General features: G+C 39.3%; 1 protein-coding gene across 3 annotated transcripts in view; it reads right to left on the bottom strand.

The window, feature by feature from the left end:
- Window positions 1-4,662: 4,662 nt before the first annotated feature.
- Window positions 4,663-16,157, bottom strand: part of LVRN (laeverin) — a 78,031-nt gene continuing 66,536 nt past the window's right edge. Inside the window, exons 19-21 of one of the 3 annotated variants that reach the window (XM_070569516.1) lie at window positions 15,454-15,516; window positions 14,727-14,770; window positions 10,440-10,515 (exon numbers count right to left, since the gene is read on the bottom strand). In XM_070569516.1, the coding sequence (XP_070425617.1) occupies window positions 15,456-15,516 (61 nt within the window). In that variant the 3' untranslated portion in view covers window positions 10,440-10,515; window positions 14,727-14,770; window positions 15,454-15,455. Of the gene's footprint in view, window positions 6,213-10,439; window positions 10,516-14,726; window positions 14,771-15,356; window positions 15,517-16,157 lie in introns of those variants that run through there. The other 2 variants (XM_008507190.2, XM_070569517.1) reach the window with 2 other exon arrangements.

Raw genomic sequence — 16,157 nt, forward strand, 5'->3', positions numbered from 1 at the left:
TGCTCATAAACACGGAAGCCACCAGCTGCAGCGCTGGTGGTTAGGAAAGCTTTCTGCTCACTGCTGCTAAGTCCAAGAAACACTTTCTGAAAGGAAGCACACCTATTCTGTTACGGGGCATTCTTAGGACAGTCTGCTAAATGAGACTCCCGGCATCACGAAGGTTCTTTAGGTTCATAGGGACTGACGGAACTAACAGACTGTGTTGATCCTAAGTAAGATATGCTAAGATGGAAGGGCCATTATAAATGATAGGGTGATCATTGCACTGAGGACAGAAAAGAAGAAACTCCTGCAAACCCCATGCTTAGCACCATTTTACTCTTCAGATATATGCGTATGGACTCCCAGGGTCCAAGATTCGTCATCAAAATAGCCCACTTTCAGCAGCTTGGCATCGTTTGCAAGAGAGAGTAAAGAGAGGAGAACTTTGACTCATCTCACCTAATATCCTGCTTTTTCTTTCCCATGGGAATCAAAGGAATCAATGTACAGTTCAGCCTAGGACAGGCAGGTGTTCACACACATACTATTTATACATACACAATCCATATGCAGGTTAAATATACCCACACATACACAAACAGATTTTTTTTCAAAAAATAAACTTTTAGCAAACATAATAACTTATAGTGCACTTGAAAGGATACAGCTTGAGTGGGAAAATTTTCTATAAAATGTCTGCAACTTATTATTTTGAAAATCCTGATCCAAGGATATTAATTTTTTAAAATAGAGCAGAAGTCCATATATGAATTTTTCACTCTTTACCTCTAAATCCCGTTTAGAATTTTGAAGTCATGTTAGAACACCCACGTCAAAATAATTTTTATTCATCTAGTTAGGTTTTCTCCAAGGAAGAAAATAATGAAAGCAGCTGGTATATGTACCTCGCAGAGTTTTTTAAATTAAATCAAGATTATAATACTTAAGAATACATAGCTATATAGCGGGTATTGTACACTACACAACTTCTAGACTTCGATGCCATTTATCACTAGTTGTGTGTAATGGCAATATATTATTTAGGCATTGCTACAGCATAGATTAGGTCAAGTTGTTACCACAGTGACTTCAAGGTTACATTCATCCATATAAAGTTTTTTCCAAAAGATTTAGTTCCGTTTTAAGTTTTAATAACTCCAGAATCATAAATGCTACAAACCTACCTACAAGTTTCAAACAAACTTTATTTGAAAGTTTAATGATTTACATTTATTTTACATTTATATAGATTTGTTAATTTTGAGTAATAAATTTTTTATTTTAATCTTTTAGTCCCTCTGGTTTAAGATGGAAAATATTAGCTGAAACAAGAAATTAAGTCTTTTGGGACAACTTGTGTTTGTACTTTGTGCTTACTGAAATGTTGAGTAGCTAACTTCAGGGCTGTGGCTGTGGCCGTTAGCAAGTTTGAAAGAAAAAATGGTTTCAAAGAAAGTGCATTGCACTTCTAATCAAAAAACATTTATTCTAAAATTTAATTCAATCACAAATTTATAGAAAAGTTGGAATTATAGGAGAAAATTTTTTTTCTCAATCATTATGAGTAAGTTGTCGTCTTAGGCCCCATTCACCCCTTGATGTGTATTTCCTATAACCAGGGATATTTTCTACATAAATACAACACAACCATCCGTCAGAAAATTCACAATTAATACATTTCTAGTAACCTATTCTCAGACTTCATTCAAATTTTTCCTATTGTCCCAATAATGTCCTTTATAGCAAAAGGATCCAGTTCAAAATCGTATGTTACATTTTGTTGTCATGTATCTTTAATCTTCCTCAGTCTAAAACAGTCCTCTATCTTCCCTTGACTTTTATGACCTTGACACTTTGAAGGATGCCTTGGGGCATGTACCTCAATTTCAGTTTGTCTGACGATTCCTCATGATTAGATTCATGTTATGTAGATTTTCCAGGGATATAACAAAAGTGATATTGTATTTCTGTCATTTCATCTTATTAAGTAGAACAAAATTTTTTATTTATCCCACTGTGACGATATTCACATTGATTAATTAAGGTGATGTCTGCCGGCTTTTTCCACTATAAATTATTCACTTTCCCTTTGCAATTTTTCAGTATTTTGTGGAAAGTTACTTTAAACTTATGCATATGTCTTTTCCTCACCAAAATTTCAATTTTTCATTATTTAGACATATAAGGTATAGATTCATGAGTCCCTATCTTATTCCATTACTGTCTTTATTTATTATGATGCTCAAATTTTGCCCGATTTGACTAGTAGGCGCCCCTTCAAGCTGGCTTTTGTACTTCTTCATATGTCCCCATCATTCTTTACACACTTCCTTGTTTTTTGGTATAAAAAGATGTTCCATCTCGAATAGTCCCTTTCCTGCCCCAGCCCTAAAATCAGCCATTTCTCCAAGGAGCCCTGGTTCTTGTAGCAGAGCATGGCATTTAGAAGCCAAGATCTGGGCACTAGCTGTGCTCATTGTTATTAAGATGTTGCTGCACCCAGGCCCGCTCAGTTGAAAAGCTAGGGTACATGTCTACATCTGTATCTCTATCTATCTGTATCTGTATTTGTGTCTGTATCTGTATATCTATATCTATGTCCATATACCTATAGCTATATCTAAAGAGAGAGAGAGAAAGAGCAAGATATGTCTACAAACACACATTTACATCTATATGTATAACTCTATCTGTATATTGGCAACTGTGAGAACCATTCACACCAATACCTCCAATTCCAGTCCAACAACAGAGAGTTCATTCTAGTTTCTTCCTTTTGAATGTCGGCAACTCCCTTCTCCAAAAGTGAGAAACCTGGGTCCTATTATCATTTGTATATTTTCTTATTTGATCTATACCCCTGCAGTAACCAAGCTCCCATCTCTGCCTCTCCCCCACCCCGTGTGGATGCCCTCCTCACCCTCCTCAGGCTCTGATACCTCATGCTGGGCCACCCTATCCCCAGTCTGGGCCTCCTCTTCACCCACTAGGACTTGGACTCCTCAATCCCACCCTATTTGGGCTCTGACTGCCCATGCTAGGTGGTCCCTCTGCATAGACATCCTCCTTATCCTGTTTGGCTCTGATTCTCCCTGCCAAACCCGGCTCCTTGCACTGTGTGGTCACCCTACTCACTCTTCTTGGGCTCTGACATCCTGTGCCAGCTGCTCCCTGCTGTGTGGACTCCTTCTTTGTCCCACTCCAGCTCTTACACCCCATTCCAGGTCACAGGCCACCACAGCTCCCTCTCAGCTCCCACTGGTGTAGGAGCCTACCTTGCTCTGCCTCATCTCTAGGACTGAGCTGTTTATAAAAGGAGGGAAGAGGAAGAGTCCAAATAACTCCTAAATATGTGTGCTGCAAAGAATATCCTTGCTGAATGTTGTTGAATTAGAGAGAAGATTGAGCTGGAGACAATACCATATAGGTATGGTTTCAAGAGCTGCTGGCTATGCTACGTAATTCTTTGTGTGTACGGGGAACACATAATGCTTTGTGTTGTACTTATTTGTAAGCCCCCCTTAAGGCTTTGCTTTTGACATATTAATCCTGCTACAGGTTGGACGGAAAAAAGATAGCATTCACTGGAGGAAACAAGCACAGTATCAAGTATGGCTCCCTTTTAAATCTCATCTCATTTTGCCGCTTCATTTGTTCTTCAGAATAAGTTGCTGTACAGCTGGGCCCCCGAGCTCTAAATTACAGAGGATCTTGAGTCTTCAAGACTAAGGCATTTGTTCTCTCACTCAAAGCCAACAATGGAAAGTCATGGAATAGATCTGAGCAGGAAAGAAGCATAAAATTGTGGGGAAAACTTTCATTTCTAATTACCAAATGGAAAAACAATCATAAATACATTGTACATTTTGCTAACATGTTTTAGGATGAACATTGTAAAGTAAACTAGTGGAGTCAGAAAAATTGTTTTCTAGTTGGGGTGCTAATAGATAAGCTGGTTTATTGGTTAATAAAATACTTACACCTTTTAGACGAATCTGCCTAATGTCACTGCCCGACTTATTGCCATCACAGTAGTCAATCAACAATTACTTCTTTTTATGCTAAGTACAAGATATGGTATAATAAAATGTAATGCTTATCTGGAGTAACTGGCTTCATCCATGTAAGAAAAATGTATATCACTCACAATTCTTTTTAATATTGAGGAAGGATTATTAATTAAATATTAATAATTAAATATTTGGGCATTGATTTTGGATAAACACTTTCAGTGCTGTTTAATTACTATAGAATCTAAGATATCACAGGACTTTAATTTTCAACAAATGGTCTGGAGAGCCCTGCCTACGCGCTCTTTTGGTAGAATCAGCCTGTGTTTGGCATCACCTGGTAACAAGTGCCCGCTCAGGCGCCCACTTTCAGCCTCCATGTGCACTTGGTGGACTGAGAACACAGCAGGGCAGGAAGACCAAGGAGAGAGGACATGGCCAATTGGGCAGAAGGAAGACAGAGGTTACTGGAAAGGGAGAAGGAAGACAGGAGAGCCCAAGGGAGAAGGGAGGGAGTGGAAATGGAGGACAGGAAGAACGGGAGGAGAAAGGCAGTAGAGAGGCCATGCGACATGGCTATGGAAAGATCAGACTGATGATCAGAGAAAGTACAGGAAATATAGAATAAATGTTTAAGAAAGGGCAGGAGATATCTCACACATAACAATTTGAAGACACGGAGATAATTTATTGCTTAAATTTTAAATTTCTAAATTTAAAGAAAACTCTGACCCATGACCCATGATTTTTCCACGTGGCCAAGTCCCATAGCTTCCCACTCACCCTCGAAGCATCTTGTGAAGCGAATACAGAAGTGAACTGTGTATTGCATTTTAATTTGTGGCCACATTTACTTATACAAGAAATAGGGGGAAACCTTAGATCACATTGCCATGAGTTTACATAACACATTTAAAGGCTTTTAATTGACGGATTCCTTAATCTTTACAATATCGCTCTGAGGTAGATAGGAGATCTGTAGTTTTACCCCCATTCTACAAAAACAAAATCAAAATTAAAACAGAATTATATCATATACACACAAAGTCTAGGGTAGGATGATGTGCCTTAGTTGTCCTGATTTAATCAGGTGTAACAAAACTAAGCTAATTCCATAAGTTGTGATGGGTCAAAATTTTTAAAGTTGTCCAGACTACAAGTAGGTTCAATTTGGCTAAATGAAACCACGTTTCAAACTTACTCCCCTGAGTGCAAAGCTGTAAAGATTATGCTCTGGTTAGCCTTTTAGTTCTATTTCTACTTATTTGACAATTTCCCTTTGTGCTGAAGATTAGCCCATAATTGCTACGGTCTGTTGACGTCATTAATTTTGCTCATAAACTGGTTGAAAGAGCATCCATCCCACAGATGAATGCACAGTCGAGCTCCAGGGCAGAGCCCTCCCCTCCACTCTGGCCTCCACAACAGCGATTCCAAGGGCACTTCACGGATCCTACAATCCTAAGTCTTTTTGCGACTCCATAAAGTTCAGTAGCCAGTAAATGTGGTGCGATGCAGCAGCCACTGTGGGGAGAGAGAAATGGGCAGGAAAAGACACATTTCTTGCCTTTAGGGCACTTAATATGGCTCATAAAATTGTCTGCTCCTTCTTTTTAAAACTTGATTTTCTTTGGCTTTGCTGTCTTCTAGTGAATATTATTTTTCTGGATTCTGTTTCCTTACATTGTTGTGTTATTTGCTCATTGAGCTTTTAAATATTGAACTAAATAAGCCTTAGAGTATTGCAAATCTGTATTTCCCTCAGAAAAGAATGTGTTCATTTAGCCACTTATTTCATACTCCACTGTTTTTACCAGGCATTTAAAGTAAATTCTGTGGTTTTATAGCCCAACATGAAGTGAAATCTTCCCCGGAAATACAGCAGGGTTGGCAAAATCCTCAGCAATGGCTGAGCCTTGGGGCCAAATGTGACAAGAAGGGAAGAACAGGTAGTAAGTGTACTGAAATACAAATAACAAAACATGTGGTTTTCCAGACTCACAAAGTGTGGGAAAACCAAACTGTGAGCAAGCTACATTATAATATGCAAGAGGCGAGCTGGAAGTAGCCGCTAACTTATGTGTTTTCCCGTAGCCACGCAGTTATCCTGGCATTTCGCTTCTTCTTTTCCAGATTTTCCTGCTTTATCGTCTGTAACTTGGCATGAATCGAGAGCCTCTGGTGCTCCTCCAACACGTTACTGCAAAACTGCTGCATCTGGAAGGACAAAGAGCCCAGCGGTTGGTGCCATCTAACTTCTTGTGTAGACACAACAAGAACGCTCATGTTAAGTCGCAACGTGATTTTGCAAATGGACGATGATGGTTGGAATGAGTAGAAATGTGAACCCCAAGATTGTGTGTCCCTGGGGAGACTGTGACTGAGAACATGCGCTGAAGACCACACCTGCCCCGAAGAATCAGATGTAGACTGGAAGCTCGGAAGTGGCAACTTACCTGTTTTATTCACTTCTCTCATCCCCAGTGCACGTCAGGTGCTCAGTAAGGATTTCCTGAATGCATATTGGACACCATACAAGATTCGTGGGGAGAGATACAAGGACACATTTTCTTATCTCAAAAGAAACTTTGCAACTTCCACAGCTCAAAACTGGACATACTATCTGTGTCTTTACAAATGTTATCTTTTATTTAAGAATATTTATAGTGGATTTGTCCATTGGCTAAATTCCTTCATTGAGTCAGGTCAAGCGTCAGATATGGGAACATTTGCCACAATATTACATATAAGCCAGACCCCAAGTGACTAATAAGTTATATTCAAATAGTCTATTTCTGTGTCAGTGGGTTAGAATTCAGAACACATGTTACTATAAGATGATAATGTACCCATACCAGCTCACAAAAAGGTCACTTAAACTCTAATGCACTTGAAATTAAGTAGTAATAGGGCTATCAAGCCTAATTACAATGTAAAAGAGAAGTAAGGTTCCAGGAAGAAGTAGGTTAAGGAACAAGGAACTAACCTCCACTCTCCCCAATCCTGCCCGCTCCCACCATGGAGTGGGAGCCACATGCCCACGGCCCCATACTACTCGTCATGTGCCCACAACTGTGCCTGCAGTGGGTGGGAGACGAGTCCGGTCTGTGGGATTGTAGACGGGGCTTCATGAGTGCTTGAGAGCAGGAGGCCAGGCTCCAGCGGGGTGGAGTATAAAGACCAGAGCAAGAGATTCAGAGAGAGTATGGAAACTGTGCTGGGATGGAGGGAGAAGGGATTCACGCAACTTTCATCTTCCTTTTTAGTAGTAATTATTATCGATACTAGCATGTGAATTTCTAATGTTATAGTAGGACTGTGGGGCATTAACACTTTTTTTGACAAGGATATTCATAGTAGCTAATTTACTTGTTTTCAAAATTGCAATAATTTAACCAGTGCTAAAGCCATTTTTGCATTTTTTTAATAAACTATCAGTGACTATAGAGTTTTGGAACTTTGAGGATTGCTAAATTTATACAAACTTCATTTGCTTGTTAAACAACAACAAAACTTTCCCAGGTTCTGTAGAGACAAAGATGACCGGAGGCGCTTCAGAAGATACAAACACAAACCCAGTCGGGGATCTAGGAGCTTTGTTCCAGAGATGCTGGGTGTGCCCTGCACTCCTGTCAGGGAATCCCTCATAAATCAGGTCCTGGCAGCTCAGCCCGAGGCAGGCCAAACCCAAACAATGATGATTCCTTCAGGAATGCGGGTTCCTCCCCTCTCTCTCATAATAACAACTACGTAACTGGCTGCTGCTTTTTGTTTTTTTTGCTCAGGCTCAAATTTCAGGCATTTATGACTACACATTTATTTGTTTCTTTGCTGGGGCAGAGGAGTTGAGTTTCCTTTCTTATTTAAACAGGCGCTTTCTGTCCTTATTAATATAGTTCCAGGCCTTTGTGTTTAATTTGCTCTCACGTAATTTAAAAACAATTTTAATCAACTTTATTGAGATACAATTTACACATACTAAACTGTATCCACTTCAAGTGTACGAGTCAAGGAGTTTCGACCATTGTGTACACCTGTGAAGCCACAGCCACAGTCAAGATAAAGTACATTTCTGCCACCCACGGAAGTGTCTTCAGGCCCTTGTATAGTCCATCCCTCCGTCTGTCCCAGGCAACCACTGATCTGCCCTTTGTCACTACACATTAGTTTGCATTTCCTAGAATGCGTCTGGTTTCTTTTACTCAGCATAATCATCTTGCGATTCTTCCACATTGCTACACAATCTTGTTCCTTTTTTTATTGGGGGGTAGTATTCCATTGTGTGGATAATTACATTTTTCTTATCCATCCACCTATTAATGGGCATTTGAATGGTTTCTAGTTTTTGGCTGATGTGAATAAAGCTACTATGAGCATTTATGTGCAAGTCTTAGTGTGGACATAGGTTTTCATTTCTCTTGAGTAAAAACCTAAAAGTGGAATTTTTAGGCCATAGGTTTCTAATGACAAATAAAAATGGCAAGCAATAGGATATATTGGAGAACAGGAGGAAGCCATTTGGTACAAACCTAATTCGGCCTGACTTTGTCTTTCCAAAAGGGCCTGACCGTGGCTGTTGAGCATGCATTGTATATCTGCTTTAGATATTCCCTATGGCAAGAACAAACGCCCTTGAGATAAAGGTTCAACTTCCCTCCCCCTCCCAACATTGGCATCTCCTTAAGGATTAAGTATCTTTCCTTAGGCTAGAAAGTGATTGCTGCACTCACCTGTGACTGCCCATCCGAGACAACAGACTTGCCTCCTGCTACGCCCTCTGAGATAGCAGACCCACTACCTGCTGTGTCCATCAAGTGCTGTGCCGACAGGGCAATCTTGTGACTATTGTGGGAGGGACATTTCAATCATATGTGAAACACCCTGTTTGGGGGTATATAACCAGTCTGTGCACCCCACTTCTTCGGTGCCCTTTCTTCCTTTGGGAAGAAAGACCCCGGGCCATGGTCCTCAGATTTCAGCTCAGAATAAACTCACCCAAATTTTCATTTACAGATTGGTTATGGATTATTTTCGTCGACACTAATTACCATTTTAAAAAACTGTCTGTTCTACAAAGTAGTTGTACCATGTTACATTCCCACCAGGAGGATAAGAGAGTTCCAGTTGCCTCATATCTTTGCCAACGTTTGGTATTGTAAATCTTTCTAATTTTACCTATGGTACTGAGTGTGTACAGGTTGTATTTATATTTTACTCTTGTTTTCCTTTGTGTGTGTGTGGCTTTCTTGTAGACATTCACTTTTGTCCTTCAGTTTACCTTCTGGTTATAGGATCCCCCTTTCTTTCCAGAACTACCCCTCTGCTATCCCAGTGCCTGTGATTTGGGTGGGGCTGGCTGTAAGTGTGGGCACATGACCCAGGCTAGGCCAATCAGAGTATGTCATTCCCCCTGGACACAGTGGGTGGTGCCTGTGACCCAAGTAGGACCAACCAGAGTCCCTCCTTCAGGGCTGAACTTGAAGCTGGCTGAGAAAGGATTCCAGCTCATGGAAGCCTGGAGCCATGCTTGCCTCCATGTAGAGAAAGCCCATCTAAGAAGAAATTCAGCCCAGAGGAAAGCAGAGCCTAGAAATGGCAAGCCCCACGTTAGGTTCTAGATACAGATATGATTAAAGTGTGGTCTCAGTCCCTGAGGAACTCATCAGATAGCCTCAGGGGGTAGACATATTCACACATGATTACGTATAATGTGACAAGCACTATGATAAAGATATCCATAGGATGATTTGGGAGCAGGGAGGAGGTGAGAGTGCAAATCAGTTAATTAAAAAATTCCTAGAAACAAAGTCATAAAGGACGATTAGGAATTACTCAGCAAAGGACAGGCATGGGGAGGGCACGCCAGCAGAAGGTAGAGTGTTTCCGAAACCTGGGAAATGTGACACAGCATGATAATTTAAGAAAATCTGTAAGCGGCATAGTACAACTAGAGGAAAAGTGTTTGGGGGTGTCTGTGTCTCTTGTTCTCTGACACTCGGTGGTGAGATGGGTAAAAATGAGGCTAAAGAGCAAGGCAGGGGCAGATTACGAAGAGCCTCACATGAGAATGAAAAGATTTTAAAGTTTCTTCTAAAAACTACGATGAGCTACCAAAGCTTTGGGAGCAGGGTGGCAGCTGGGAGCAATGTGGACGATGGACGGAGGGAAGACCAGCCTGGGGCAGGCAGCCCAGGCCAGAGTCTACTACTATTCTTTCCCTCAGGCAAGAAGGAATAAAGTCCAGTCCTCTGTAAACAAGGATGGTCTCTATTTCAGAAGCAAGATATAACTAAAAACATTTTCTGCACAGTGATAATAGCACCAATGGGAGCACAGAATATAATCATTCAGATAAGCATATTATTTTTAAACTTAGCAACTCCAAATTACATAAAACGGGGCTTCCAAATTACCATTATAATTCACAATATCTAAAGTACTTACCTCCACGATCTGTGAATCCGTACTTATGGTTCTCCCTATTATATCTATGAGAGTAACCAACGATTGTGCTCCATACCTACAAAGCAACAAGATGTTAATCAGGAGTGGAAAATGTTTTGCAAGATAAAGCTATATTTTATATAGCAGATCAATGCTAAGTGTGCAGCCCCTAATAATTCCTGTCTCCCAGATCTAAGCAAAAACATATATGAACTAGTTTAGCTTCATCTTTTAATAGAAAATCTATTATATTAGCACTAAAGAAATATTTATAGTTAAATACTGATTTGTATAATACAGAGTTTTTAAAGTTTTATTTAAATGTAAAAGGCTCTCAAAAAAATAACAACTGTTTTTATCACTTTAAATGAGGTGGTTAGAACAGATGTCACATACCTCAAATTAAGAAAATTTATAAGAAAGTAAATATGCAAATTATGCTCCTTAAAAAACAACAGTTAATATGAGATCAATTTCAGAAACTCTGACTAAAATACCCTGAAAGTTTATGTAAAATTTTGTACTTGTATATGCTTTTTAAAGAGAAAATCCTTATCTTCTGAGATTCTCAAAATGTTGGCAATCACTGAAGGCTAGGAACCTGGCTCTGCTTATGGTCCCTCAAACGAACATGGTAATCGACACTTCCCCTTTAGGTTAGTGTCCTTGAATACCCAACAAGAATCATCTAAGAAAAGCCATGAAACATTGCTACAAAGAAACAGCAGATACATACCTGCCCAAAGCGTTGCTGTAGTTAAAAAAGTAAAGACTTTTGGATGCATTAAAAAAGAAAGAAAAATTAAAATAGAGTTCAGGGACTGAAAATAAAATAAGGGACCGAATAAGAAATGGTTGAACTGCCTTGATAGGTAATAAACAATTGATTTACTTTAAAAACGTATACTTGAAATTAAAAATTGTAAGAGTTAACCTTGGCATAACATACAGAGATGAGAGGAAACAGGACTTTTGTTCTTAAGTTTCCAGCTGTAACTTAAGTCATGTCTACTTGAGCAGAGCGGAGGACAAGAGACAGTCTACATGTAATCCAGGCAAGCAAGCCTGTTTCTATGAGGAAAGAGGAAATGTTTCTTACTCCTCCGATTTTTGTTGGCCAGATATAAAAAGCCTGTGAGATGACTCAAAATGTTTGGCAAAATTTGCAAAGAAATTGAATTCCAACCTTAAAATAAAAAGTAGAAAGCTACCTAGGCTGCTAACTATGTGATTTTCAACCAGACACAGGAGAAAGTTTACCCCAAGAGGCAGAGTGGGGTTTGAAGTTACCTTGGGCAACTTATAAATGGTAAAAATGGGGACTAACACACAGTTAGAAGCCTTTTCTGGAGATTAAATGAGATAATGGATGCTGAAGCACCTATCAGAGCAGCCAGCACACTTCATTCCCCCCGCTCTTGCAAGCTTCAAGAGGAGATGTTTGTGAGACAGAGAGGACTTGTCACTCTTGTTGAGAGAGAACACTCTGAAGCATTACTGAACAAAACATATACATTACAAATAATTTATCCTACCAGTATTCACATGCATTCTAATTAATATAAAGACAAGAGCCAATTTGTGTCAGGAGAGTTACCCTCTTAAAAAATTGGTAACATTCGATGCCGGTGTGGGCACAGTGATTTTGGTACTCTAGTTTAGCTTGCCTTCTGTCTCTCTCCTTTCTCCCATTTCCCCTCCCCTCCTAGCCCTTCTTATGCCATGTCTGACTTCCTGTGATAAGCATGGCCATTAGGCAACATGGGGACACCAAGGCATCCAGCCTTGTCCATTGACAGTTGGCGGGAATGGGCCCTCCAGTGCTTGGGCACACCCCTCCGATACCTTCTCAGCTCTCTTAGTTCCCTTGTGCTCCTGTTTAGCCCTTTCAACTCTGTGTTCCCCATCATGAAATACAGCAGAGTGGAAGCGAAAATGAGTGCAAGTTTTCAAGCTTAAGAGAGTTTAGCCAATATAACAGTATTTGGAGAAGAAATCAAGAAGACGGTAAGACTCATTTTGGACCAGCTGAGTTTGAAAGTGATTATACCTTGTCTTCTATATTCAGATAAAACTAGGGTTTTCCTGGGGCTGGCGTGGTTGCATAGTGGTTAGGTTTACACTCTCCGCTTCAGTGGCCCAGGGTCTGCAGGTTCGGATCTCGCTGCGGACCTACGCACCTCTCATCAAGTCATGCTATGGCAGCATCCCACATACAAAATAGAGGAAGATTGGCACAGACGTCAGCTCAGGAACAATCTTCCTCAAGCAAAAAGAGGAAGATTGCCAACAGATGTTAGTTCAGGGCCTCACCAAAAAACAAAAAAACCCCAAAACTAGGGTTTTCCCTATAGGCTGTGAAGGCTATGTTGTTTTGAGAGAGCCAGAAGCAACTTAACAAGGCTGATAAGAGCACAAATACCCTTTCTACAAGATACAATAAAAAGTCAGAAAAAATCCTATTGCTTCATCTCTTTTCACACATTCTTTCACAGGATCTATCCATAACTGTATGTACATACTGATTTTTCCGTAACCTGAAAGATGTCTTTATGGCCTGCAGAGTTTCCCTCATTGGGATCAGTACTCAAAAGATCATCTTTGGCCCAAGAATGAACTGATTATTCCACAGCAACCAGTGCAGTGCCTTGCACATGGGAGTGAGGGGCAGGACCAAGCCAAAGTTGTTTCACTCAATCACATATTCGAAAATGTATTTTCAGATTAGGCTTCCTGAGGAGAATTCTGGGCCTGGATGAGGGGACCAGATGTTCCTGAACTGCTATTGGCGGTGTACTCAACTCTAACTCTTGACCACCCCTCTCTCCTCCTTTCCAGCGTCCTCAGCTCCAGCCTGCTACTGTGACCAGACCCAAGGCAGCCTCTCAGGCCTTCCATGTAGATGACTTTTTCCAACTCTGACTGTTCAAATCCCTTTCAATCCCCAAATCCCTCTCCAGCATTGATCAGACATCACGTCCCAATCACTTTATATCCCCAACAACAGCTTGAACTAACTGTGCCTTGGCATAGAAAAACCAAAACTTTTTATTACTGGAAGGAACCTTAGAATTGATCAAATACAATGTCTTTCATTTTATAGAGAGGAAACTAAGGCCTAAATGTTAACTAATAGGCAAACAATAAATAGATGTTCTAGTTACAGTTCCAGATGAGAGGGTTGGAGAATTTAGTTTCTCATCCGTGTTTCTCCCAGAACAACTGATCTACTGGGAAAATGATACTCTGTTTACATTACCATCTATGGTACATAACAGGATTACAGCTATAAGATGCTGGGCAAGGTGTACGGAAAACTCTAGATTTCCTTCTACAGGACTTCTTAGAGCCTTTACGATGCTAACACATACTGTGAATTTGCAAAAGTGGAGGTTAAAACAGTTTCCAAACTAATTGGGTTATTGTGTCCCTTGGTAAAGAAGGCTTGTCAACAGCTTCGATGAATAACATTCAGTGGAACATATTGGAGAAACACTAATTTCAGTGCTAACTTGACAGTGATCAGCCACATCTTAGCAAATTCAGAATAAACCCTTTCCACATAATTAATGTAAAATTTAATTTGTCATAAGCATTTGTTTACTTACACTTTGATACTATCTTTATCATCACATGAGGACTGGTGACATGCAAATATTCATGTCAAATGTAACTGTTTAATAAGTAATAATTCAATATTCTGATGTATAAAGAATTAAGTGAGCATTCCTGTGCCATTTTTTAGTGTATGTAACATTTTAATTCTTAATCTTAATATTTATTTCCTTCTAACAATCTATAAATAATGATTACCTATTTGAACAAAATGATTTGCAAAATTCAGCGGGACTGGTGAATATAAATTGAACCCGAAAAATAAAAATATTAGATGAAGAAAGCAAATTTGAGTCCAAAAGACTTTTTGTAGCAGAATGTGCAAGAGGAGTGAACTGAATTTACCATAAATAGAATAGGCATTTATTTTATGAGCATAGAATTCTGTGGATAAAAGATAAAAATATTCAAGCCATAGTTATAAGTTCATGCATTTATAATACTAGGTACTTCTTGGAGATAATCGTAACACTCATTTAGAGTTTTTTAAAAAAGGAATCCCTTCTATACTCTTATTTAATACAGTTTTGTAGATCATTTGAATAAATTGCTAGACAGTGGGCTTTTCAGAGAGTTGCTAACATGTTCCTGTTCTCTAAATGCAGAAAAAAGTTCTTCCGAGGAATGAAACTTAAAACACGTTTAGAGTCACTTAATTAAGAGGAATCTTACCCATGGTTGCTGAAAGCCATTTTGGGGGCTTATTGGCACGTGTTCTGTGTATGGTAAAAGAAGAGAGGAAAAAGTGAATTGAGGGGCTGGTTTACCCCTTAGAGCAGTGCTGTCCAGTCGGACTCTCTGCAATGATGGAAATTTTCTCTAGCTGAGCTGTCCAATATGGTAGCTACTGGCCACATGGAGCACTTAAAATGGGTTTAGTGCAACTGAGAAACTGAATTTTAATTTAATTTAATTTAAATTTAAATGTAAATATCCACATGTTAGCTAGTGGCTATTATGTTGAGCAGCACAGCCTTAGATAATTTTTAAATCCAGCGTCAACTGGCTCTGTTAAACTATACTGGAGTCACCTGGGGAGCTAGCGAAAGGTACAGATTTCCCTCCCTATTCAGGCAGATTCTGATTTTAAAGGGGGCTTGGGTGTCTTAAGGTTTATAGCCACTCCAGGTGATTCCGAAGCTCTGCTACATTAGGAAGTGTCTGGTTTATGCTTAGGCTCATCTGCTTGGGGACAGAGCTGTCGTTACAAGCTCCAAGAAGAGAGCAGAAACTACAACCCTGTAAGATTAGAATCTCTGAAACCTCAAAGAACAAGGAGACCTGTGTAAATAATTCTGATTTACTATATCCCAACTCCAAAATTCCCAGTGGGAGGTAGGATCTAGGAAAGAGGGAATTCTTTTTAATGACTTAAGCAAAAATGGAAGACACCATTTACCCTCAAGGTCTTAGGGATCCCAGGAAATTTAAGGAATTCATAAGGCCCTCTGAAGCAATGAACCTAGAATGACAGACAATTTAAAACAAGAGATAAGGACAATTTTCTCAATATGTAAGTAAGCTATGTGTTCCACTGATGAGCCAGAAAAAAAACAATACTGTATCAATGAACTTTTATCTACATGTTTTTAATTTCTGATTTAAAAACACATTTTTTGTTGTTTTAAAGATATTCAATAAATGTTGTTTTAAAGGTATTCAATAAATGTCTAGAAAAGAAAAAGATTCCATTATTTTTCCCTATAAAAGAATGATATTCACATTCTTAAACATTGATATTCTAAACATACTTTCTGTTCTAAAGGGATAAACTCATTTACAGGAAGTATCTTCCAATTTTACAGGTGTAAGGACCTAAACTGTTGGCTACTTTGTATTTGCTAACTCTATGTGAATACTTGTAGGACATATTATTCTAGGCTTTGAAGAATGTGTGGTTAGGTAATGTTCTAGAAAGAGCAACCACCAAGGACATGCTGTCTGATTTTTCCATGTCAATGTATGTTTTATCCAACAGAGGAGCTAAGAAGTAAGCAGATTTAATTTTAAAAGGCAAGAAACATAAAAAGTTAAAAAATATGGAACCCAGATGTATAAAGGGAATATGACACATAAAAGACATAAGCCGCATCCAGGCTGATG

The sequence above is a fragment of the Equus przewalskii genome, chromosome 13 (genome assembly GCF_037783145.1).
Source record: "Equus przewalskii isolate Varuska chromosome 13, EquPr2, whole genome shotgun sequence".
Taxonomy (NCBI): Eukaryota; Metazoa; Chordata; class Mammalia; order Perissodactyla; family Equidae; genus Equus; species Equus przewalskii.